We start from the raw sequence: 26,997 nt of genomic DNA, 5'->3' as shown, positions 1-26,997 counted from the left end.
ACCTTTCGGCATAGAGTGGGAATGGGGATGTGAGACATATAGATTGATGTATAAACCTGGCCATGCACTCAATCCCATGTAACCCACAGGATGAGTATAAAGTACTGGTCTTCTTGATTCATTTATCTATTCAACCATGTTAAGTGTTCAGGGACCAGGTATGGAGCTCGGTGTGCAAATACAATGAAGCAGGAAACACAGACATAGAGCACTTCAAGCCTACATAACCATGGAGATCATGGAAAGTTAATTAAGCATATCTAATATACAATGTAAGACATATAAAAATAAAGATAAAAGAGCCAGGAATGCTCATGTAACAAGCGCTGTGCACCTGCAGTCTCTCTGTCTCCCTGAACTCCAGACTCTCACCCAGCTGCCCAGTTAGCATCTCACTGGATGTTCATCACAAACTTAAGCCGATTAATGCCACTGCCTGCAGTTTGGCACAGACGCCCTGTTGAGGAGGGTTGGGAATGAAATCCAGCCCGTTCTACTTGCTCCAACTGCATCTGCCCAGAGGGGAAGCCTTTTTCTCATACCCACAAAGGCTCCACAATGCCATCTGAGTCCTGCTCATGGCCTGTTTCCTCACTGCCTCCCTGTCTCAGTACTGCTACCTCCATCGTTCCAGGGGCCTGAACTTAAAACCCTGGAATGAGGCATTCCTGATTACTCTATTTCTCATTTCTTAGTAAATTCTGTAGAACTGACCTTCCAAACATATCCAGACCATGATTATTTCTCATCTCTGTCCTGCCGCCTGGCCCCAGCCACTCCTATTTTTCCTGGGCAGAGTGTATTCTACTTCAGCCCTTGTTTCCTTACAGTCTGTTTTGCACACAAGGCCCAAGGGGTCTGGCTCAGCTTGTTCCTCTGCTCAGTGACCCAGGGTGAGGCCCGTGAATGCTACAGCTGGCACCCCTGTCACTTCTCCGGCCACAGCTTCTCTCCCACTTGCTCACTCTGCTCCACGACAGGTGTCCTTGCTGCTCTTCAAACATGCTACAACTGCTCCTCCTCCAGAGCCTTCAAACCCAATGTTCGTTCTGTGCAGAACACACTTCCCTCTAGTCACTCATATAGCTCACTCCCTCACCTCCTTCAAGACTTTGTAAGGCTCACTGCTCACTGTTCACTGAGGCCTCCCTAACAGCTGTATTTTAAACTTACTCCTCCCCCTACTGTGTATCACTACCCAGCCTTTCCTCTTGCTTTAGTTTCCCAAAGCATCCAACATAGCATATATTTTACCTATTTGTTGAGTCTACCATATGCCTGCCCCTAAAATCTCCAACATCAACAGGGACTCTATCCACTGTATTAATTTCATATAGCCAGTGCCTAGAACAGGGCCTAGGACACAGTAACCATTCAAAAATATTTGCTGAGAGCACAGAAATGAGTAATGCAATGTTGGGCAGTAGTGAGTGGCGGAAAATGAAGTATCAGGAGGGGATGGAGAGTGATCGCTTGCTTTTTCACATGGCATGTGAAAGGGCCTCCATGAGCAGTGACATTTCAGCAGAGATCTGAGAGAAATGAAACCCAAACCATGTGCAGATGGATGGCACTCTAGGCAAAGGATGATTTGGAGCTAGTGGCCAGAGGTCAGGAAAGGTTAGAGACCCGACAGGGAGGTTGTAGGGGCCAGATCACACCAGACCTTATAAGCTAGTTGGGACCCGAAGATGGCCAAAAGCATGCTGATGCTGACACCTGATCATGGTGGACCTGACTTATGTTTTAGAAAGATCACTAGCTGCCATGTGGGCAGTGAACTCTAAAAGGCTAAAAGAAGAAAAGCGAGGCCACTTAGGAAGCCCCTGCAACAGTCCAAGCAGAGAGGACAATGACCTAGCCGAGGGTAGTAAATGCTTCATCCAGCATTTGGTGAGTTGTAAGCACTCCTTAAATGTTAGTTGTCATTAAAATGTTGTATTAAATACAATAATTTGTATAAGGCATATGGGAAAAACTCAACTTGTTTCCTCTTATTGTGAGGATAATAATATGATAACCCTGATGATAATAACAGTAATACAAGACAATTTCAGAAAGCAACAAGAGCTTTGAAGAAAATAAAACACGGTAGAGTTATAATGTTGGAAGGGGCTGCTTTAGGTGAGAACAACCAAGGAGGACTTCCTGAGGAGGTGACCTTTGGATGGAGACCTGAATGGCAAAAGGAGCCAGTGAGGTGAGATCTAGGAATGGATTATTCCCGGAAACAGGAATTGGCAAATGAAAAGTTCTTAAGGTAGTAACAAGTAATAAAAATTAATCGACAGTATTCATGATGCGGGGCGCCTGGGTGGCTTAGTCGGTTAAGCGTCCGACTTTCGCTTAGGTCATGATCTCACGGTTCCTGGGTTCGAGCCCCGCGTCGGGCTCTGTGCTGACTGCCAGCTCAGAGACTGGAGCCTGTTTCAGTCTGTGACTCCCTCTCTCTCTGACCCTCCCCTGCTCACGCTCTCTCTCTCTCTAGAAATAAATAAAAAAAACCTTAAAAAAAAATTAAAAAAAAAAAAGAAATCTTTAAAAAAAAAAAAAGACAGTATTCATGAAATGTATTAAAATTGAGTTGTTGGACTCTTAGCTCCTCAACTAATTCTGGTTTCTAGACGGTAATACCAGGCTCAAAAATTATGCTATTCAGACATAAGGGAGTACAAATTACATTAAGCATACTTGATCCTAGAAAACCCCACAGAATTCACCAACAAAATAGCCTAGCCTGATTACTTCAGAAGCCTAAAGAGAGAATACTGTTTTCATTTTTTCTTAGTGGATCAAACTCAGCAAGGAAAGGTTTCGTGGGGAATTAGGAAGTAGAAAGCTACTGGCATATGTGGAAACTTAATATTAACTGAGGATTTGAGAGAAAGAACAAAAGATGCTACTGAATCCAGAATGAGAGGTGATCCCAAAGTAATTTGTTTTATTTTATTCTCTATTTACATGTTCTCTGCTTTGTTCTATGAGGAATTGAAGACAGCTTAAAGTAGTTTAGGAGGCTAATTGAAATATTCACAGAGTTGTTTTCAAACCTTTTGAAATTTCAAATGAGGAAGATTTAAAGTTCGATCTGAATTACATGGTTTTTTTCATAATCAATTCACATAGTCATAAAAGAATATGAAGGAATTCTTTAAACTCCATAAAAATGTATTCTAATCTCTGAAGTTCTGTATTTAATATGACTATGTTAGATTATGTAATATACAATTATCTATTGCTCTACTGGCTTAAAATTAATTCAGATGCAATGCCTGGGGAGGCTCTGTCAGCCTTCAAGCTAAGCAATTACTTTAGTTTATATACTCCCTTCCATTGTATTTAGATTCAGAGCAATTAGGTCACTGTTCAGAGCCAAACTATTTATTCCAAGCTCTTTCCCCTCTACTGTGAGAGACACGAATCACTTTCTATCCTAAAATCTTATCCTTTATAAAAATGCTCTCCAGATGAAACATCCAGTCTACTTTTTGCCCATTTGCCTTCCTTCAAACATGCCTACCCCCAAACTTTAAAAAATCAGCAACAGAATATGAAAATGGAAGATCTAACTTTCTGAGAAATGGAAAAAAATGAATCTTGATTTTTTATTAGCTCTAGGATAGAAAGCAAACACGGCAATAATTCTGTCCTTTAAAGTCTCAGGCAAAGGAAAATGGTATCATCTCCTGCAGCAAATGACCCTTGAGACAAAGGCAAGCATGGCCAAAGTGGTTAAACCCTCACAACCCTTTTTTTTTCTCTTTGCCTTTTCTCCACTCCTACACTTGATGGGAGAATGGCTCACACAGAGCAAAACTAGAACTAGATTTGATTAGGACTCAGTGAATTTAATACTTGGTATCCCCAGAAAATGTTATAAATTCCCCAACTGGTTAAAATATTTATTATATAGTATCTTCTCAATCAGAAACACATCCTTCGAAAGAGAATATTCAGCTCTGAAGTCCTAATCAGTTTAAAAATGAGACTGGTTAAGCACCACGGGCCTTATCCTCTACAACTCTGACTCTTCTTTTCACTCAGCTGGGTCTCAGCTTCCTAGCAGCAGCTATAGTTCTCCATCTAATCAAAGAGAATGACCTCTGACCTTTGGTGTGAAAAGAGACTTGAGACTTCCAAATTTATTTTGACCATTTTTGTCCTTAGTGTACAATGATAATGTGGTTACTTCATGATTCATGTAGAAGTTATCCACTTAAGGTAATTAATTTCCTCTGTAACTTTTTGCTTTCCATGTTACCCCTAGATCTACTAATCCACCTATACCTATACCACTGTACTCTGCCTTCACTCCTGTTTCTAAGGTCAAACCCTGTCCTTGTATATTAGATCTCAATCCTTTTAGCTCACTCCGTGATTTTCCTGAAACATCAACGTTCCCTCTTTACTGAACATTCACACATCCGCATAAATAGCTTCCTCTTAAATATTAAATAATCTACTTTTGAGCCCAACAGCCACCTCCAGCCCCATTTTTCCAATTGCCCTTTACAGCAAAACTGCTCACAGATATTATTTATATTCAATATCACCACATCCTTGCTGTCCATTCTCTCTTCAACTCATCCCATTAGGTGTCTACACAACATTCCACAGAATCTCTTCCTGCCAAGGTCACTTATGGCCTTGCCAAAGCCAATGGCTAATTCCACATCCTTATTTTATTCTCCTTTTCATAGCTTCGGACATAATCCAAAGTTGATCTCTCCTTCCTTTTTGAAATACTGTATCCATTTGCGATTCCAGGGCACTGTAATCTTCTGGTTTTCCTCCTACTTCATTACCCCCCCTTCCTCTTAGTGTCATCCTCCTTTTCCCAACCCCTCCTTTATGTACACTCACTCTCCACACCACCTCATCCACCCCTTGGTGGAAAGTGTTATCTTTCACATGATTTTCAAATCTACATCTGTAGCCAACATCTCCCTTTTGCCATAGATAATTGTGCCTAGCTGCCTATTTGGTATTTCCACTTGGATGTCTAAAGTGAAAATCCAACTTAACATATAAAAACCAGATTTCCTGGGGGCGCCTGCATGGCTCAGTCAGTTAAGCATCTGACTTCGGCTCAGGTCATGATCTCATTGTGATTTCAAGTCCTGCTTTGGGGTCTGTACTGACAGCTTGGAGCCTGGAGCCTGCTATGGATTCTGTCTCCCTCTCTCTCTGCCTCTCCACAACTCACGCTCGCTCTCTGTCTCTCTCTCTCTCAAAAATAAACACTAAAAAACACTAAACACTAAATAAATACTATATATATATAGTTATATATAACCTAGATAACATAAAATATGATAGCATTTTTCTAGTCTTCTTAGACCACAGTCTTTAAATTTCATAGTAACAAACCAGGAAAACTATTTTGACCACAGGTTATATATTCCCTTAAAGCATAAATGAGCAATAAAATTGCTCTTCAAACCACCGTGGTCATTTCCGTATGACAATTCTATAGTAAAGAGATGCTTTCTTAAGTCCAAGAAAGTACCTAGTTTTGCTTTCCTACAAAAGCCTAGTATTTTTCATTCTCCCTTTAATAGTAAAGACACAAATTTAAGAGGTCAAGAATATATATAATATACATATTTAAATATGTATTTATATATATAAATAAGTATATATAAACACATATAATAAGTATATATTTAAACTAGGGAGATATGAATAGTGACTGGATATTTGATGATACTGTCATTTTTTAGGCATGATAGTGGTATTGTGGTTATGTTAACTTTCTAAAAGGTCCTTATCTTTCAGAGACAAATAATGAAGTACTTGCAGATGAAATAATATGATATATGGGACTTAACTAAAAAATCCTCTGAGCAGGAGCAGAATAGATGACACAAGATTGGTCATGTGCTGATAACTTGAAAATCTGGATGATGACAGTTCGTTCTGGCTTTACGTAAGGTGCAAGCTTCCATAATCACAGTATTTTTTACACTTTTTCAGTGGCTTCCTATCCCATTTTGCATGGCTTCTATGACCCTTCATGACCTTGCCCTCTGCATCCTGGTCTCCTACCATTTTCCAGCAGGTTCCTCCACTCTAGCTACATGCCTTCCTCACTTCTCTGCACCTGCTGTCAAGCGTGCTTCAGTCACAGGCCTTTCTACTTGCTATTCCCTCTCCCTGACAAAAGTCTTCCCTCAGGTCTTTGCACAGCTTAATTTGGTTCTTTGCTCAATGCTGCCTCTTATAGAAGTCTTCCCTGATCCTTCTACTGAAAAGAAACAGGAGCCCATCACTCTCTATTCTCTATCATGCCAATATTTGACATTAAATTACACAGCTGCTCATTATTTACGAGGAACATAAGCTCCATGAAGGCCAAAGCTTGTTTTCTTCTCCAATGGATCCTGGCTCATACAAGTAGGCCTGGCACAGAGTGAATGAAAGAATATTACTCATTTTTAATATCTTTATTTGGGTACTAAACTATCAAGAGTTCTTCATAAAGAGAATTTCCAACATTCTCATTAGCCTTATTATGAAATGATATTTATCACATGAGAATGCTAAAAAAGTAGTCACATAGACTCACTGAGGATATGAAATTAAATGGAGAGAAACAAGAAGTTAACATCTAATACATTCATGGCACAAAAAGATACTTGAGCCCTTTTCATATGCTCTTGCTTTTATTATCTGTAGGCCATCCTCAAGTTGAAGAAATCTGCTTATATTTTCTTGAGATTAACTTTTACTTACTTATGTTACTCAACAAATATTTACCACATGCTTATTTGTCAGGCATTGTGCTAGGCACCTCGATGACAGGGGCGACCCAGACAGGCTTAGGGAAGGCTAATTCCATGCAGGAAGAAGACAAAATCTCTATCATAATGTTTGCCAACCAAAATTGTTACCTGTGGAAAATTTTATGGTGTCCACAATTTAATTAAAAATGATGGCCATATAGTTCATTATCATTGTACATTTAGATAACATAAAATATGGTAGCATTTTCTAGTCTTCCTGGACCGCAATTGTTAAATTACATGGTAACAAAACAAGAAAACTATTTTAACCACAAGTTATATATTTCCTTAAAACATAACTGAGCAATAAAATTATTCTTCAAACCACCATGGTCATTTCCATATGACAATTCTATAGTAAACAGATGCTTTCTTAAATCCGAGAAAATACATAGTTTTGCTTTCCTACAAAAGCCTAGTATTTTTCATTCTGCCTTTAATAGTAAAGATACAAATTTAAGAGGTCAAGAAAAGTGCCAGGCTCCAGAATTTTATAGTGTCATGATAACACTGACTTCTATTTCTACCACATTGACATACACTAGGATTATTAGGTTAATAACATATCCAATCATTTTTTAAAATGTCTCTGTGACAAGAAGAGATAAGGAAAGCCAAAGTGAATCTGCTGCACCTGTTATCTGAGCACTTGGCATTCTTAACAAGTTAAATCCCCAGGAAGCCATATTAAAAGATGACAGGAAAAAAATGTAAATTACATTATCATCTTTGACATACTAATATACATGGGTGCTGAAAATCCAATTGAAAGGGTACTGACTTATTAAGCTGTGGCATGCTGCAATTTACATATCTCACCCTCCAGATGTGAGGAGGGTAAATGAGAATGGAGTGTGCTCAGATCAGCAGGGGATAAGGAAGAAAAAATACATACGTACATTGGCTATCAATTTAGCCAACTGAAGAAAAAGTGACAGAGTGAAAAGACTGACTTCTATTTTTCCTAAAATAAATCTGAGTCCTCTGCTACATTCTGGAGCAGCACTAAAGGCAGCATGGGTAATCCTAGCTGGTCATTCTGTGCACGGCTCTAATGGCTTTCCAACAGTGAGTGAATGCAGATGACCGAACGGCTGGAAGAAACCGAGGGTGGGGCCCTGCTGTGGTGCAAGGATAACAGGATCTCTGCAGGAAAAGGGGACCAAAACTAGCAGCAGGCGCTTCCCCAAATTCTCACCATCCAAGACAGTCAGCAGAAGGAGAAATCACTGTGTTCTAGAGAAACATATTCTGTAAATTTTATTATAGCTTAGAGTCCAAATCCAACACAAAATCTTAAGGTACCTGAAGTTGAATACTTAAATTTCTCATAGGCAACCAGTATTCTCACTCTGTGTCTCCTCATACATGCATGTAGCCTTTGAGAACTTTCAAATCCTTAGAAGAAACAGCAAAACAACTTACAACTTAATTTTTTTAAATTATAGGTTTCCCAATAGACAGGCAGTGTTGGTGAAAGGTTAAGAGGGAATAAAAAAGCAAGGAGTAGATAAGCAGCCATAAAATACAGCAAAGTAATAACCCTCAATAGGAATGTTAACATTTCATATTTATATAATAAACACAACATACCTAAGATACATTTCAATTATTTATTTGCTATACACATAGGCAGTAATAAAGTCTTTCACTTCGTTTTTAGCATTTGATTAGGGAAAGTTTTAAACATACACAAAGAAAACAAATGAGTATAACAAATCCCATGTACCCACGGCCCAGATTCGACAAATATTAACATTCTGCCATTCTGGCTTCCTCTATACCTCCATCTAACCCCCTTTTCCTCCTTCCACTGTTATTATTTGATAGTTTTTAAGGTAAATTTTAGATATATTAGAAAGCATAAGTATTAAAAGTATAAGTTTAACAAATGAATTAACCTACATACCCCACACACTTATCACAATATAGAATATTACATCTCCTAAGAAAGTTCCATGTGTCCATTTCTCAGCCAGGCTACCTACAGGTAGAACAACAGTTATCCAACTGAAGACATATTTTCTCCAGCACAGGAAAAAAATTAAGGAAATCCAAGTCCGCAAAACCAGCAAGCCTTATATTTCTATATTTCAAGCTGCACAAAGGCTTCTAATCATCTTCCTACTGAAATGACAGTGTAGGAATTTCATAACCAAACTCAATCCAAATACCATTCTCTTCACAGACAGTATTCAGATTCAGACACTCCAGGAAAGGGGGGGAAAAAAACAGAAAAATATGACTTTGATAACATGTAACAACAACAGTAACGTCAACCCCCCACCACCATCACCACTACTTCTGGAGCTATTTATCTTTTCATTTATTTCAATAGTACCACAAGCAAAATTACAGGTCCAGAAGCACAACCCGAGAAATAAATAATAATACCACAAAGTGGCAAAATAATAACAGTAGCATTATTCTAAGAGAATTTCTAACCACTCACTACAGTGATACATGCCTGGCAGACCACATTATATTCTCTATCCCTGCTCTCCAGAAAAGTAACAGCAGCAATAGTAACAAGACACTAGTCATGGCATTAACAGCAGCTGACTTGTATTAGTGATGAAGACGCAAGGATTCAAAGCTAGTACTTTCTGTCTCTATCATGCTTTTTTGATTCTAACCCTAATGGCGCAAAACAGATAAGCACACACACCATTAACACCATATATAACCTGACATTTTGTTATGTTTATTTGAGTCTTGTTTTTCATCCTGACTCCTTCGATTATGCTGGTAAAACTCCTTTCCTCCTCCTCACAAGTCCCTACTTTGGCCCACAGAGAAGAAAGCTCAATTTACAGTTTTGCACTCCCGGAAAAGGGCTAGGGAGGAAGCCTCCATTCTCAGTCCCCCATAACTGGTCCTTCCTTCCAGGAGGAAGTGGAATTTCTATAACTTAGAAGGGCTTCAGAATGGACTGGCTTCCCCACATCTGGAATGGTGCTGCAGGGAAAGGCCTCTTTTCAAACTCAGGCTCTTTTTAGCAGCCTAGGTGCAGACAGGGCTAAGCATATCAGGCTGGTCTCTGCTCTCAGCTCGAGATGCTCCATTCAAGCGTGGGTGGAGCTATCCACATGTCAGCCCTTCAGGGCCACTTATCTACCAGTCACTGGCGTGGAGGACACCCTGTCCAGGCCTCAGGTACTGGCCACATTCTTTGCCATTAATGAGACTGATACTGTGATCAATATTTGGATCTTGGGTCTCTTTCCTGAACTAGTTAGAATCCAGGGAGGAGGGATGCAACTAACTACAATCCCAAACTTCCAAGAAGCCATAATCTTTATGCTTTGCCTCAGATCACCGTATCTGGACCACACCTGTTCCTTTTTGGTGACCCTGTGGCTGACAGTCAAATATAAATATTCTGAGGTAGGGGAGGGGGTTGGCAGAGCACCCAGAAATTTTACCCTTCTTTATACCCTGGCTGCTGACAGCTTGTGTAAGCCCTCAGCTATGGTTGATGATTCTTCCCTCATTCTCAGGGGTGGACTGTCCCCTTCTCTCAGCCATCCTGACCACCACTCTAACCACCATCACCAGCATCACCACTAATATATCAACACCAACAACACCACCCTCAACGACAACACCGCCGCCACCAACACCATCAGCCACATGACTACCAACACCACAACCAATACCACTAACAGCACCATTACCAACGCATCCAAGAATGTTCAGAATTGCAAACTGCTAGCGGCAAGTATTCAACTACTTTCTTACCTTGTTCTCCTCCGGAGTGAAGAGGACTCGGAATGTGGATGGCACTCCTGGAGCTACTTTGTGGCCAATGTCTTTGGGGCTGATTACTTTAAAGTATGGTGAACTTTCTTCAACAACTTTCACCATCCTTGGAATCTGCAAGAAACACACCATGATGGTCACTCTGCCTGTGGAAAAGCAGAAGCAAAAGCACAGGCTTTGGAGTCCACCAGGAAATCTCCATCTACTACTTATCAGCTTCGACCTAGATCAAGGTTAACTTCTGTCTCCTTAATTGTGAGAAGAGATGACTCATTCAGTGCATTTGAGCTTTAATTTTTTAAAATTATTATTCACTTTTATCATTACTGCAAGCCTTTGTTCATTTTATCATTTAAATGTGACATGTTAGCCTAAGTGTCCATCAACGGATGTGGATCAAGAAGATGTGGTTTATCTATACCATGGAATACTACATGGCAATGAGAAACAATGAAATCTGGCCATGTGTAGCAACATGGACGGACCTTGAGGGTGTTATGCTTAGCGAAATAAGTCAGGCAGAGAAGGACAAATATCATATGTTTGCACGTATAGAAGGATTAGGAGGAACTTAACTGAGGACCATGGGGGAGAAGAAGGGAGGAAATGGTGGGGGAAAGGGAGAGAGGCAAACCATGAGAGACTCTTGAATGGTGAGAAACAAACTGAGGACTGATGGATGTGGGGGGTAGGGGGGAGATGGGCATGGAGGAGGGCATTTTTGGGGATGAGCACTGGGTGTTATATGGAAACCAATTTGACAATAAACTATTTGTAAAAAAAATAAATAAATGTGACATCTTAGAAGGGGCACTGCTTGATCAGGTAAAACCCCACCCATAAGGTAGATATCAGCTGTATTTCTGCTCATTTAAGAACTGCTCTGGGAGAAGGAATCACACTTACTGCTCTCCTGCTATGGACCATCCACCGTACATGATGAGCTGCTTAATCCTCTCAATAACCTCGGAGCTTCATTATGACCTCCATTCTACAGGTGGGGAACAAGACACTCATCCTTGGTGCTATAGCTTTGCCCTGTCCCAGCTTCACTCCACCTTCCCTCTTGGGACTATCCTAAGTAGATACCACTGTGCACAAGAACATACAGCAAGCAGCACAGGGTTCCCAGGCCAGTGTCAGAGTGGCTTCAGACAATTCCATTCTCTTCAAGTCCTCCTCTGTTCTGCTTGCCTTGCCCGGAGCACACATCTCTGTTTATCTAAGACAGTCTAAGCGATAAAGGAAATAACAAACGTTAAGGAGAACCTAGAGGTTCTAGGAACACAAGAAAAGGGAAAAGACTTTTTTTTTCAGACTCTGAAGGGAGCAAAAGAAAGTGAATACAGTTAAGTATGAATGAGAAGTCTCAGGGAAAAAATGAGAACAAAAGAACCCCCACGACCTCTCAAAACTGAAATCCAGATGGGCAAGGGAAGAAGAAATGCAGAGAGATCAAATTTAAGGCTAATCTTAAGACTAGACAGCGGGGAGGCAGGGAAGAGATGTGTGCAAATCTGATAGGAGCTCAACGGGCATGGCTGGTAGGGGGAATGTGCAGTGTCATTTACAATGTGCAGAATGATACTACATAAGCTTTCTGGGAATAATTTTGGTAAGAGCATAATTATGGATTAAAAAACTAGAAAGGAAAACACCAACAACTCTAGAAATAATAACAATAATATTGGTTTAGTGCTTCCTATGTGACAGGTGCTGAGCTGAATACTTTAAAAGCATTACTTCATTTAATATTCCAAACAACCTACTGAAATGGGTGCTATTAGTATCCTCATGGCCCAGAGAAGTGAAGTGACTTACCCAAGGTCTGCAGAGAGACAGATGAGTTTGAAACTAGGGTCTGGGTGCTAATAATTATACCCCAAGTACAGTTGTGCTCTGGCTTGTACAGTGCTCATAACTTACTCTCATCTTGTGTGTGAGAAAGATAGAGAAATAATGACCAAATGGGCTCTGTAGTTTATATTCAATGCCACTGAGGAAGCAAATAAATAGTGAATAGCACAGAAATTCTATCCCAGCAGTTTTTTACAAGTCCATGAACTAAGGAAGCAGAGAAGCAGGCTTATATTAGCTACCTAGTACAAAGGTCCTGAGAGTCACTCACCCATGAACAAACCTGCCTAGCCTAGAGAAATCTATCTGCTTTGAGTAGCTGGACTTTCCCTGGAGGGGAACCCTCCTTTCACGAGGTCCATCAGTGCAGCAGCATCTACGCAAGAGGTGTTGGGTTACCCATGAGAAGTGAGTGCCGTCGGGCAGACAAAACTGACACATGCCCTATACCCCTTTACTTGCTCATGTATACCCGCTGGGAATCATAGCTTGTTTAGGGCTAAGGAGTGACCAAAGTACCCTTGGGCCAGCTCCTCTCTGTCTTTAATAGCCTTAAAATACCTGAGCAAGAGTCAAAAAGTCATGGTGTGAGGGAAAAAGAGAACTGGAAGTGACAAAGTGACTTGGTTGGCAGCTCTACATGAAAAGAGAGAGCCCTACTGTGTATGTAATGTATCTCTTCTTAAGGTCTAGGGGCTTAATCCTGAGCATCTCATATTCTCTTTCTTCTCTCTGACTACCCTTTTAACTTCTGTCCCTTGAGCTTCACTTGCTAACATTCCTGCCGCCAAAAGCTAAATTTACCATTTTCTCCAGAGTCTGACTTTGCTGTCACTAAATCACCCCATTGATCTCTGAAAGGCATCACTGATTCCTTTAATGAGCTACTGTACCAAATATAGCTGCAAGTATTCTTGCATAGTCTTCATTTATTTTTTTATTTTCTCTTACAGCTAGGCTTTTTGTCTCTACACTCTTAAACTCCTGAGGTATTCCTACCTGCCTTTACATCTGAAGTTTAGTAACTATTCGATGCCTTCCTCCCCATCTGGCTACTTTTCACACTTTAGCTGTGCTTTATGCTGAACTCCCACATTATTCTTTCTTCCATTATTGTTAGATGTCCAGGAAATCTTCAGGAACTTAACACCTTTTTCTTGAAGTATAGCCTAATTTATCTCTTGGGGGAAAAAGGCATATGGATGGAGAAGAGACTCAATGGCAACCACAAAAGGACAAGGTATAGACATTGGGAGAAGCAGTCCAAAACTATCTGTAGACAAAATCTAAAGGCTATCTGAGGTAGAAGGGAAGAGATAGAAAAAGGGGAAAGGGAACTTCATTTTTTTGAAGTTTTTTAAAAATACAATTTGTAAAGTATAAACAATTTGGCTCAACAACCTCAATTCATATCAGAAGAGCCTATACCCTTACTTGAGAAATGGTGGCTCTAAGTGCAGAGTATGTAAGCATGAATAGTAATCGCCCTGTCTTAAGTGAAAAATTAGTTGAAGCAGTCATACATAAGAACTTCATGACATTTACCTAACCAATATTTTACTCAACAAAATGTTACCGTGCATGTTTGGAGTTGACTATTTGGTGGGCACTGACCTGGGCCTGAACATGTATGAACACACCAACCAACACAGTCTTGTCTTCATTAAGTTTACAGTCAAAGGGCATGTTTTCATCTATTTTCTTAGGTCTCTCAAATTAGAGAATTCATCTAAGATCCTACAGGATTCCATTTTATTTAATCCCTTTATATATTCCATGAAAGGTACATTCAGCAAGCATACTCACTTTGTCATTGTTTCTCAAAACCAATGGAACTTCATAGACTTCACAAGGAGTATAGTTCTGAAATACAATTTCTGATGGAAAAGGCTGGAATAATGCCTGATCCAGGTCAATTCCTGAAAACTGCATCAAAAAGAAAAATATTCAGTATATAGTCATACAGTGGAAGAAATGACTGGGGAAGATATGAAAATACTACATAGACCTATGGATATTAATACTAAAAACATAGGAAACACTCAGAAATGGATAACTACTATAAACAATAATTGTTATAAGTAGTAAAGTTACTGTGATCAACTTGTTTAATACAAAACAAAGTAGATTTTGTCCTCAGTTAAAAAATATATACACTAATTAGAACACCAACCCAAAACTTATTTGAACCAATCTTCCCATTAAAATAACAAGAAAAACTGTATCAACAAATATCTGCTTAGAGGCACTGAAGAACTAACAAGACAGTCTGATATAATGTTGAAATTATGAATTACCTCAAACTATTAGCTTGTGTAGTATCCAACAGGTTTTGAGTACTGCCATGTTTCCTTAAAATTTTAGAATATCCCATGATGCCCTGTGAGCTTATAGTTGCACCCTGGGGCACCTTAAGTATACGTTGGAAAGTAAAGATGTAAGCATCCACCTCAATAATTAAGAAAAGCAATAGCAAACATGAAAACAAGAACAAAATCCAAACAAATGAAAAAGCAACATAACAAAAACAACAGCAAAAATTAATGAAATAGAAAGTAACCATATTACAGAATCAAGAAAGCCAAAAGTTGAATCTTTGAAAAGACTCATAAATTGATAAAATACCTAATGAGCACAATCAAGAAATTAAGACAAAAGGCACAATAAGCCAATATAAAGAATGAAAATAGGGACATTACAATAGAAACTGAACTATGTAAAAAATAACAAATGGATAGTATGTCAATAAATGGGAAAATATTCATTAAAAAGTACAAATCCTAAGAAAATACAACTTTCAAAACTAGCACCAAAACATAGAAAATATGAGTAGTTCTGTAACTATTAGATAAATTAAAACTGTAAGTAAAAGCGTTTTCATAGAGAAAACTCCAGCCCAAATAACTTTACAAGCAAATTCTAGCAAACATTTAAAGACACAAATCAAATATTATAGAAACTCTCCTAAAAGAAAGAAAAAAATTAACGTCTTCCAACTTGATGATATTAGTTAGCATAACTTTCATATAACTAAGAAAGATGGTGGGAAAAAGGAAAACTATAGGCTAACCTTACTTATAAATGATTAGAGGTTTTTTAAAGGAACAAAACATTAGCACAGTGAAACTCACAATATATAAAAAGAATAAAACATCATGATCAAATTGGGTTTATCTCAGAAATTCAAAGCTGTTTTAACAGAAGCTCATTAAGAATAAACAAAATTGTCATTTTCCCCAGAAGAAAAAAATGCTTATTTAGAAAATTCAAAGTAACTTTTAAACTATTAGAAATTAGTATTAATAAGTTATTTATCTGGGCAGAAGACATGAACAAACACTTCTCCAAAGAGGACATCCAGATGGCCAACAGACACATGAAATGATGCTCAGCATTCCTCATCATCAGGGAAATGCAAATCAAAGCCACACTGAGATCCTACCTCACGCCGGTCAGAGTGGCTAAAATGAGCAAATCAGAGAACTCTAGATGCTGGCGAGGATGTGGAGAAATGGGCACCCTCCTACACTGTTGGTGAGAATGTAAACTCGTGCAGCCCCTCTGGAAAACAGTGCAGAGGTTCCTCAAAAAATTAACAGTAGGACTCCCCTATGACCCAGCAGTAGCACTGCTAGGAATTTACCCAAGGGATACAGGAGTGCTGATGCATAGGGGCACATGTACCCCAATGTTCATAGCAGCACTCTCAACAATAACCAAAACATGGAAAGAGCCTAAGTGTCCATCAACGGACGAATGAATCAAGAAGATGTGGTTTATCTATACAATGAAATACTACATGCCAATGAGAAAAAATGAAATCCGGCCATTTGTACCAATGTGGATGGAACTTGAGGGTGTTATGCTGAGTGAAATAAGTCAGGCAGAGAAGGACAGATACCATATGTTTGCACATATAGGTGGACTAGGAGGAACTTAGCGGAGGGCCATGGGGGAGAAGAAGGGGAAAAAAAGTTGGGGAGAGAGAGGGAGGCAAACCATGAGATACTCCTGAATACTGAGAACAAACTGAGGGCTGATGGGGGTGAGGGAGAGGGGAAGGGGGGAGATGGGCATGGAGGAGGGTACTTGTGGGATGAGCACTGGGTGTTATATGGAAACCAACTTGACAATGAACTATGAAAAAAAGAGAAAAAACAGAATGGGAGGTGTGGGGGAAATGGGGAGATGTTGGTTAAAGGGTGCAAAGTTTCAATTATAGAGGATGAGTAGGTTTTGGAGATCTAATCTCAGGGTGGTGATAACAGTTAATACTGTATTGTATCTTTTGGAAATTTTCTAAAAAATAAAAAAATAAAGCAAGTCCTTCCAGAATAATGGAATCTTACATAGTTCTAAGGGATACAGCATGTAGACATGGTAATGATAAAACCTGACTTCTTCTTAACCTCTCAGAAGCCCCTGGAACAATTCAAGTATGTATTAGGACCTGGAGCTAATACATCAAACATTAGTCCCTCAGTGTTGACTGAATAAATGCTAACTGAATATATAGTTCGAGTGAAGATTTAAAAATCTGGTGAAAGTCTTTTATATATGTATATAAAATATTTTAAAGTAAGGCCAGTCATTAGAAAGGGAAATTGCTGCCGTCCTTAATAAAAAGGGAAAGGAAAATGTCAAGTTTCCTTTGCCGTCTTAGACCCTACTGAAATATTTTACATATTTCATAAAGTCCATTTTGGTTATTTTCCTTCTAAATATTTCTCTGTTCTGGATTAACTTAACTTTTTATAATCATTGTGTGCTTAAGAATCAAATGTCCTATAAAAATGAACTAAGGTGGGGGCATCTGCATGGCTTAGTGGTTGAGCATCCGACCTGGGCTCAGGTCATGATCTCACAGTTCATGGGTTCTAGCCCTGCGTTGGGCTCTGTGCTGACAGCTCAGAGCCTGTAACCTACTTCAGATTCTGTGTCCCCCCCCCCCCCGCCGCCCCTCCCCCACGTGCACATGCACACTCTCTTTCAAAAATAAATAAACATTACACAAATTTTTTTTGAAAAATAAAAGACCTGTAGCAACATAAAATCACAAATGCAAAATTACATTCTCTAACCTGTCTGACAAAGTGTCAGTTTCAATCATTTTGTTCTGGTGGTTTCAGAAAAGGTTTAGTATCCTCCTGTGTCCCTTGATGTTAATTATTTTCTCTATACCCATAGTTTCGTCAGTTTTTCTGAAGGTATCTCAAGGTACTATTTTTAGTCTCATCATAGTTTAATATAATTTAAAAATATGCAAGATTGTTATTTCTGTTAAGAGTTCAAAAGTTTATGTATTGGGTACACAGATATAGTAAAACTTCACTGATTCAGATTTTAAGAAGTAATTATCATTCTAATGTAGATTATATGGACGCTAACCTGTGTTTACTAGAAGTTAGTAGTGTAAAGGTGTTTGTTGGAAATATTTAAACTATCTCAGAAAGGGGCAATAAAGAGCCCCCTATTTATTTGTACACAGTGCTGCTAGTCACAAACTATTCACTCTTACAGGGGCCCAGCAGGCTTTCTGTGGAGTATAATAAAAGTTTGAGAGGTTAGAATGTTTTAAAACCTGAGTTATAGGAAGAATCTATAAGGAGGGCCCTTGATTAATACTGTATTTCAATTGGTCTTAAGTAACATTTTCAAATATTTTGAAATGTTAACTTGCAGCATCATTTTTGTTAACCGAATATGGTGTCTTACAGAAAGAGTCTGATTTTTCTTTGAAAAACATTTTGACATTTAAACTTCGACTCTAAAAGCAGCAAGTAGTATTTCTCCCAAAGGATGATTGCCTGTAATTTACTGCAGAAATTTTTAAGATTAAATTGATGTTTTCAGATCCTAAATTAAGAGAGATACATGACCAATAAAAAAAAATGAAGTTGCCGTCTTCCTCAAACCCCACGTGATTTGGGACGTTATCACCTGATGTGTGTGTGAATTTTGTACAGTGGTCTCATAGGGAGGAATACAGTGCCATGATCCTGAGATCCTGTCAAAATGAGATCCATTTCAAAAAATGGGTATAGAGTTTTTGAAAAAATGATTTCAAAAATCATGTTGGATCAGGAGCACTTCTCTCCAGTCCCAGCTTTGAGTCTGTACTATTTCTGCTTCTTAGCTAACAGTTAACCAAAAGTTGCCACCTTGTCAATGCTAGACTCCTAGAGGGTCGCCGCTGACTGGCCCCAAGTCTGTCACCTGCCCTTTGAGAAGTCTACCTTCTCACTGGAACAAATGGATGGAAGGCTGTGATTTCTTTTATTTTTTTCTTTCTTCCTTCCTTCCTTTCTTCCTCCCCTCCCCTCCCCTCCCCTCCCCTTCCCTCCCCTCCCTTCCCCTCNTGCTGACTGCCAGCTCAGAGCCTGGAGCCTGTTTCAGTCTGTGACTCCCTCTCTCTCTGACCCTCCCCTGCTCATGCTGTCTCTCTCTCTCTCTCTCTCTCCTAGAAATAAATAAAATGTTAAAAAAAAAAATTAAAAAAAAAAACAACCCTCCTAGCACACAAAGAAAAACAGGTCCTCAATATGACAAAGACTATCTAAATCTTCACAAAGAAAACAATAACATTATACTTAATGGTAACATGTCGGATTTTTTTTCTTACTTTAGGAAACAAGACAGGGATACCTTTGATCATAACTTTTACTCAGGATTCTATTAAAACTAGTAGTAAATTCAGAGAAGCAGGTGAAATATATTAAAAAAAAATTAAGATTAAAAGGAACCTTAAAAGCATACTGCTGAGAAAAGCCAATCAGAAAAGGATACATACTGTATGATTCAGATATATGACATTCTGGAAAAGGTACAAAAATAAAGACAACAAAAAGATAAGTGATTATCAATGGTTCAGGGGGAGGAGGGAAAGATGGCTACTTGAGCACATGATTTTTAGGGCAGGGAAACTATTCTGTATGGTACAGTTATAACAGATCTATGTCATTACACATCTGTCAAAAGCTATTATAGAATATATGGATGTACAATTAATCCCAGTGTAAACTACAGACTTTAGTTAATAAAAATGTATCAATACTGGCTCATCAATTGTAAAAAAAAAATACTACACTAATATAAGATATAAACAATAGGGACAAAACCACCAACTCATTGTCTGGAATAATCAGAAGGGCAACAAGAAATCCCGTGGACGTCATCTAGCACCAGGAAATAGGAGGGAAGGCTGGGTTGATTTGGGCTATACATAAATCTGCATATTTATAGGAAGCAGCTAGTCACTGAGACAGGCTAGAAGATAAAAACTGAATCAGAAGGGCCCCTACAAGTCACAACTCTGGGGAGAAGGAAAGGCTAACACAACTCAGTTATTTTTCCTTCCTTCTTCTCAGCCCCTTCCAAATAAACACAGCATATAATCCTCTTTCATAAAATGCTGCAGAGAATCGTGGAGGATTCCTGCTGGTCTGGGACCCTGCCAGGCCCTGCCTCAACAGTAAATGCCAACAACAGCAAGTCCAGGAAAAATGTCCTTCTTTCTTTTGAAAATGAGTGGTAATAATAACAATAATAACAATAATCAAGATCTATATAAAAATTCAAGAACAAACGGAATAAGAAAATGGCAAATGAAGAATAGTTAACAGAAAAGTTGCCACGAAGCAATGAAAATATTAACTACATCATTTCACTATAAACTCAAAAATTAACATAATGGAAAAAAATCTGAGAGCACAAAGCAAATAATTAAGAGTGCAGGGAGGAAAAAAAGCGATCAAAGAGATGAAAAATTCATGTGTTCACTCAATAAATACTGAGTTTCCAATATTTTTCATATGTTAAGCATAGAGTAGTGAACAAAGCTGACATTCTTGGGGGAAATGGATTAAAAAAAATAAAGAAATATATAATATGAGGTCAGGCAGTGATATGCTATGAAGGATACTAAAGTAGGACAAGGAGAAAGGGTGAATGCAGGATCTATGCTCTTTTCAATAGGTAGTCAAGGGATGACCTCTCTGAGAAAAAGACATCCAAGTAGAGATCTGAAGCAAATCATGCAAAGATCTGAGAGAATAACATTCCAATTAGAAGGAATAGCAAGTGCAAAGGCCCTGGGGTGGGAATTATCTTTGAGTGTTCAAACAGCAGCTGATGGATATAGCACAGCTAGAAGACAATGAAAGGGAAGAGTGGAAGAAAACGAGGACTATGAGGGAAGTAGGCAGGATAAGATGATACAGGGTCCTATAACTCTGAGGGCAATAGGAAGCTTTGGGATGGTTTTAGATACGGAAATAACATATTCTAGTTTACATTTTAAAAAAAGCATTCTTCTTAGTGCAGAATTGATGACAGGGCAATGAGATGGAAACAGGGATACTATTTCAGTAGTCTAGAGGATGGTGGCTTGAAATGGGAGGGTGGTGGTGGTGAGAAGTAGTTTGATTAAACACGTATTTGTGAAAGCAGAGTTTATAGCATTTGTCATTGGACCTCATATAAGATGCAAGAAAAAAGAGGAATCTGAGATAACTCCAAGGTAGACTTCTGGCCTAAAGAAATAGATAAATGTGGTACTATATACTGGTGGGAGGGGCCTGAAGAAAAAATGGGGGTACTATATACTAGAGGGAGGAGACCAAAAAGAAGAGATCATGTCTTCAGGGAGGGAACATAACAGAAACATTAGATCTTAGATATTTTAAGTTTTTGCTGCCAATCATTCATTGGGCTGAATATGTGATTCAGAGTTCAGAGGATAGGCCATTGCAGGACAAATAATTATGAAAGTAATCATTTAAAAAGTAGAACTTAAAGCCTTATTCTTAGAAAGAGTCATCTAAAGAATGAGTTGAGAAGAGAAAGAAGTTGAAGGACCAAGTATGGGGGAGCAGAATACTTGTTGTAAAAGCACATTTAATGATCAGGAAGAGTAGCGCTATCCAAAAAAATAATACAAGACAAAAAACAGCCAGTGAAGTTGGAAGAAACCAAAGAAGTATGATATCTGAGCTACAGTGAATAAAAAGGTATAAAAAAGAAATGCTGGGGGCGCCTGGTGGCTCAGTCAATTAAGCATCCAACTTCGGCTCAGGTCATGATCTCACAGGTGAGTTTGAGCCCGGCATCGGGCTCTGTGCTGGCAGCTACCTCAGAGCCTGGAGCCTGTCTTTGGATTCTGTATCTCCCTCTCTCTCTGACCCTCCCCTGATCATGCTGTCTTTCTCTCTCTCAAAAATAAAGAAAACATTAAAAAAAAGAAAGAAAGAAAGAAAGAAAGAGATGCTGAGTCAAATGCTGTGAGAGAACCCAGAAGCCCCAAACTAATCAAGCTGAAGGATGAATTACAAAAGAAACACACATACACAAAACTCAAAGTAAGGGACACAGAGGATAGCATATCAATATAAAAACAATGAAATGTAAATGAACAGAAAATTAAAGACAGATGAGAGAGGAAATACAAGATATAGAAAGGAAGATAAAGAAGGTGCAACATGTTCATAATTGATATTCCTAAAAAAAAAAAAGAACCAAAAATGGCAAGAACAAACACTGGGTAATTCAAGAAAAACTTTCTAGATGTAAACTAAAGATACATAGTATCTCAAGAAAAGTTTATTCACACCATAATACAATCACTGGATATTAAATTAGAAACAATCTTTGGGCACATGAGCTAAAAGATTCAAGTCTCTATAAATCAAGCTGGCTTCATCACACCTCTGCATACCATTATGTATCTTATTTCTGCTTACCATTAAAGCCAGAAGGTGAGGAAAATGCCCACAAAGCTCTTATGGGGAATATATGTGAGCCAAGAAGGCAAATCTGAAGTTCAGCATAAAGGCAACACACAAATATTGTCAAACATATAAAACCAAGGAAGTATAGTGTCCATAAGCTCTTCTTAAAAGTATTAGTAGGGGATGACTGTCACCCAACTAAGAACAAATGAAATCCAGAAAATAAAGTAAAAAACAACCAACTGAGTTGAAAGAAGAAAGAGGAAAAATGGTGAGATACAGTATACTAATTTCCTCATCCTTCATAGCAGGGTTCAAAATATGTTAAAACACACACAAGCAGTACACACAGGAATATACGCACAGTCTGGTCTCAGTCATGCTATGGGAAACGAGCAATGATGAATTAGCACTGGGAAAAGCCTTGTTCACTGCCCTCAAAGGTAGAGGGTGCTGGCAGAGAAGAGAAGAAACAATAACTAATGCTAGCGGTGCTCAGAAGAGCAGATTTTGTGCAGATCCCAAACAGGGGAGGCAATGGTGTCACAACAAGAGCAAATGAGTCTCAGGGACTCGTTCATCAGGGGAAAGATCTCTGAAAATCTCTCAGGAATAATCCAGGAAGCCTTTGAGAGGAGGCTAATCTCCAGCAGTTCAACTCATGGAGGTTCATCCCAGAAATGATAACTATTAGTAACTGTTGTTCTAGAATGTTCACATTATTCCAGGACTTGCTTCATAGATAACCGTGACAGAAAGTAGCTACCTTTTGATGTGTTGTTTCCCCCATATCTAAAAGTTCGATGATCTGTGGTCGGCACATCAAACGTGTCTTAGCCAGTCTCTGCTCCGTGGTGAGCGACATTTCCTTCAGGAACTCCGAGGGTGTCAGCTAGAATTTAAAACAAAACAGCTGAAGATTCATAAATGGTTATACTGAAAAAGTGTTTCCATGAGTGCCAATAATGAATAATTTGTGTTTGCAACTTTCAGGATAATTCTGGAATGACACTAAGTTCCCTTATAAAATATTTAAATTAACTAAATAATACAAGAGAAGAACCTGTGCACTTTTGAGCACTTTGCATGGTAATTTGAAATGACATGTAGTTGCTGTTTCCTTGTCATTTTGAAGACATCACACAAAAGAAACTGGGAGCTGGGAGGGGAGTCAAGAAATTGCACAGGAACATGTCCAAAGAGCTTAACATTTATGCTCAGAAGGAGCATCTGAACACACAACCCTGTTTCCAAAATCACTTCTTCAAGTCTTCAGAGCTAAGGAATTTGAAATGCTTCTATTTCTCAACTCAAAGTTACAACAAATGTGCAAAGCTTTTGGGTGTTTTCACTATCCTGCTGTATCAGGTTAAAGAGGAATCTTGTGAAATGAGGAGGTTCTAGGAAGTATGACTGCACAGCTTAGAAATGAGTTTGAACTTTTAAGAAATCACAAGAGTGCATTTAGACCTTGTTTTAAAAGAGCATGAAGTCCATCCATCCTCAGAACCAGCAGCCAGTCATAATCACACACCCAAACAGGAACACAAAATGCTTTAACACTTTCTAATGTTATGAAGAAAAAAATGTAACCTATCATTTAAATAAAAATTATTTAAATAACCCAACAAGGCTTAGTTACCCAGGACCGAACACCATTATCTACTTATTGTTGTTCTGGAATGTTCCAAGGCTTACTTGCAAGTGGGGATGATGATCACTGACAGCAACATAATGCTTCAGTATATATCAAGACTTTTTAAAATATTCAGAAGTTATATAATTTAGTTGATTGATTTCACCCTGGGTTAAAATCACTGCTCTTCAAAATCCATACAAAATTAAATTCTGTGATTGAATCCATTTAAATGAAGGCATATTTCTAATACAGCTTCCAACTTCATCTTCAAGGTTCTTTTTGATTGGAATCCAGGTTAGAATACTAAAATGTTAGGAAGTTTCAGCTGTGTTGCAGTTTAAATAAAAATAATAAAATCTTAAAAGCAAATTGGAGTTACTTTGAATACAAAACTCTAACATCACAAAATAGACTGATGATAGGTTTCATTTTTCTAATCAGAACATAATTTGAGACTAGTTTTTTAAATACAGTGAATACCATTTCAAACCCTGTACAATGTTCTTGATATTCTCTATAGCATGAGTTCATAATCCAGTTCTCATCAAATTATTATAACTCATTAAAACTAGAAATATATTTTATTTTAAAAGACAGGGAAATAGGTATTTTTCTTTGGTATCATATAGTCATTATTTTGATACTCTATGTTCTACAAATATGCAAACAGAAATAACTCTTGCCAATCAACACGTAATAAATTATTTAAGTTAAACCCTATGAAATTCTGATATCTGATTGTTTTGAACTACACAGTCTCATAGGGTTCAACCTAATGTTTAGAAAAACATAATAATTTGATTGCGTAGTCTTACTTAAACTGATTAACTTAAGCAATTCAAGCCTCTGCTTTGAGGTACCTGATTTCAAAAACTTCCCTGGCTCTAAGAGGTGCCTGTGCTGTGCAGCATAGCTAAATTGACATCATCAGTCAGTAATTCTCCATGTGATTTCTGAGAATGCCAAGTAGCAGCTGTCATCCTCCTGAGGAGGCTGTGTTAGGTATGTTACACAGAAAGTCTTGGGGCGCCTGGGTGGCTTAGTTGGTTAAGCATCCGACTTTCGCTTAGGTCATGATCTCACGGTTCGTGGGTTCAAGCCCCGCGTCAGGCTCTGTGCTGACTGCCAGCTCAGTGCCTGGAGCCTGTTTCAGAGTCTGTGTCTCCCTCTCTCTCTGACCCTCCCCTGCTCACACTGTCTCTCTCTCTCTCTCTCCTGGAAATAAATAAGAACATTAAAAAAAAAAATTAAGAAAGTCTTGGATACATTACCATTCGATTTACTTCTTCTTTTGTAACCACCTTTGGATTCAAGGGTGGCAAAACCTTGCTTTGGAACCCTTTCAGCATTCTGACTAACCCCATCTGAACAGCCCCCATGGACTCCTCGAGTCTTCTACTCGCCATCTTTAGTTCTTTCTTTCATTCACCTAGGAATAAAAATTTAAAAAGCTTTAGAGCAAATAACAGTTAATTCCTGAATACAGGCCCCAATTTTTTAAAGCTTTTTTAAATACAAAAGCTTTGGGAAAAAACTAATATTCAAAAATACACCGAATTCTTGCAACAAATCCCTTAACTAAAGGAGTCTATTCTATGTAATTAATCCAGATTTAGCCTTATCCCAGGGTCTAGGGTTCCTTTTAGACAAACCAAGTGATTCTGGAGTGGCTCAGGGAAGACAAGGAAATATAAGCAGCTCCTTACATTCTGGTACTTTTATCCTCCAAGATAAACAAATAAGCACTGCTCAATAAATAACACTTCATAGCTTGCTAGTTTATAGTCTTATTTGGCAATTCTCTCTCATGACACTCTCCAAACAGAAAAACACATCAGGCTTTAGGCCTTCACAGCTGGGCAGAGACTAAAAGAGCAACATGAGATGAGATAAGGATGAGGAAGTTTCTGGAGAATTTTTGAAGTTTTTAGTCATTAGTAAGTAATTAAACAGCTACCCCACATCTCTAAATCAAAAAGATAGGACATTTCCCATCCACAAATTCTTCCTTATGCCTTCTAGGAGAACACTTGCAACTGTGGAGGCCCATTTATGACTACATGGGGATTTATACTTTCTGTAATAGCACACTAGTTTATCCAACCCTGTGCAAACAACAACAACAGCAAAAACACCTAAAAATGCCTGATACCATGTCAAATTAAAAAACCATAAAAATCATTAGAAAACTCACAAGACAATAAGTCATTACCAGACTAAAATAGTGAAGAAAGAAGTACATACAGAAAAATAGATTTGAGTGAAAAATTTAATAAGGTACACTGAACTAAAGCAGCAAAACACCCAAGGAAATTTTAGAACGGGGGGAAAAGTCAGAGAACAAAAGTTTGAAATAGTAGACAGTCCAAAAAAAGATCCAGGGCACCTGTGTGACTCAGTCAGTTAAGTGTTCAGCTTTTTCAGCTCAGGTCATGATCTCACTGTTCATGGTTTAAAGCCCCATGTTGGGCTCTGTGCTGATGGTTCAGAGCCTGGAGCCTACTTCAGATTCTGTGTCTCCCTCACTCTCTGCGTCTCCCCTGTTAGCACTCTGTATCTCTCTCTCAAAAATGAATAAAACATTTTTTTAAAAATTTTAAAAAGAAGACCCAACACACTATAATTGGAGCCTATGAAGAAGAAAAATTACTGGGGTGGAACTAATATTTAAAACTATCATCCAAGAAAAATTTCCAGAAATAAAAGAAAACATAATGAAAAGGGACTTCTAGTTACTCGGGAAAACAGACCCAGAATGGTCAACTCTGAGTCATATGGGCTTTTTTTTTTAAAGTTTATTTATTTATTTTAAAAGAGATAGAGTCAGAGTGGGGGGAGGATCAGAGAAAGAGAAGTCCCAAGAAGGCTCCATGATGTCAGCACAGAGTCCATGCAGGTATAGAACTCATGAAACAATGAGATCATGACCTGAGCCAAAATCAAGAGTCAGACGCTTGGCCAACTGAGCCACCCAGGTGGTCCAACTCTGAGCCACATCACAACAGAACTATTAGACCTTAGAGAATTTAAAAAGTCCTCAGATCCTCTGGGCAAAAAGGTAAAGTAACTTATAGGGGCAAGAGAATTAGATGTCATTGGACCTTGATTTTTCAACTATGCTTTTGCAATCTGTGAAATGACAAAATAGAGGAGCGACATTTTCTTTCTTCTTTTTTTTTTTTTACAAATAGTTTATTGTCAAATTAGTTTCCACATAACACTCAGTGCT

The 26,997-nt window shown here is 38.5% G+C and overlaps 1 protein-coding gene across 1 annotated transcript in view; it reads right to left on the bottom strand.

Moving 5' to 3' along the window:
• Positions 1-25,174, bottom strand: part of HYDIN (HYDIN axonemal central pair apparatus protein) — a 346,043-nt gene extending 320,869 nt beyond the window's left edge. Inside the window, exons 1-4 of the mRNA XM_039223564.1 lie at positions 25,040-25,174; positions 22,896-23,021; positions 14,211-14,330; positions 10,527-10,661 (exon numbers count right to left, since the gene is read on the bottom strand). Coding sequence (XP_039079495.1) covers positions 10,527-10,661; positions 14,211-14,330; positions 22,896-23,021; positions 25,040-25,174 — 516 coding nt within the window. The remainder of the gene's footprint in view (positions 1-10,526; positions 10,662-14,210; positions 14,331-22,895; positions 23,022-25,039) is intronic.
• Between the last annotated feature and the right edge of the window lie 1,823 nt (positions 25,175-26,997).

The sequence above is a fragment of the Hyaena hyaena genome, unplaced genomic scaffold (genome assembly GCF_003009895.1).
Source record: "Hyaena hyaena isolate Hyena2069 unplaced genomic scaffold, ASM300989v1 scaffold_18, whole genome shotgun sequence".
In the NCBI taxonomy this organism is placed as follows: domain Eukaryota; kingdom Metazoa; phylum Chordata; class Mammalia; order Carnivora; family Hyaenidae; genus Hyaena; species Hyaena hyaena.
Note: the sequence above shows the minus strand (reverse complement) of the source record. Positions and strands in the feature narration are given on the sequence as shown.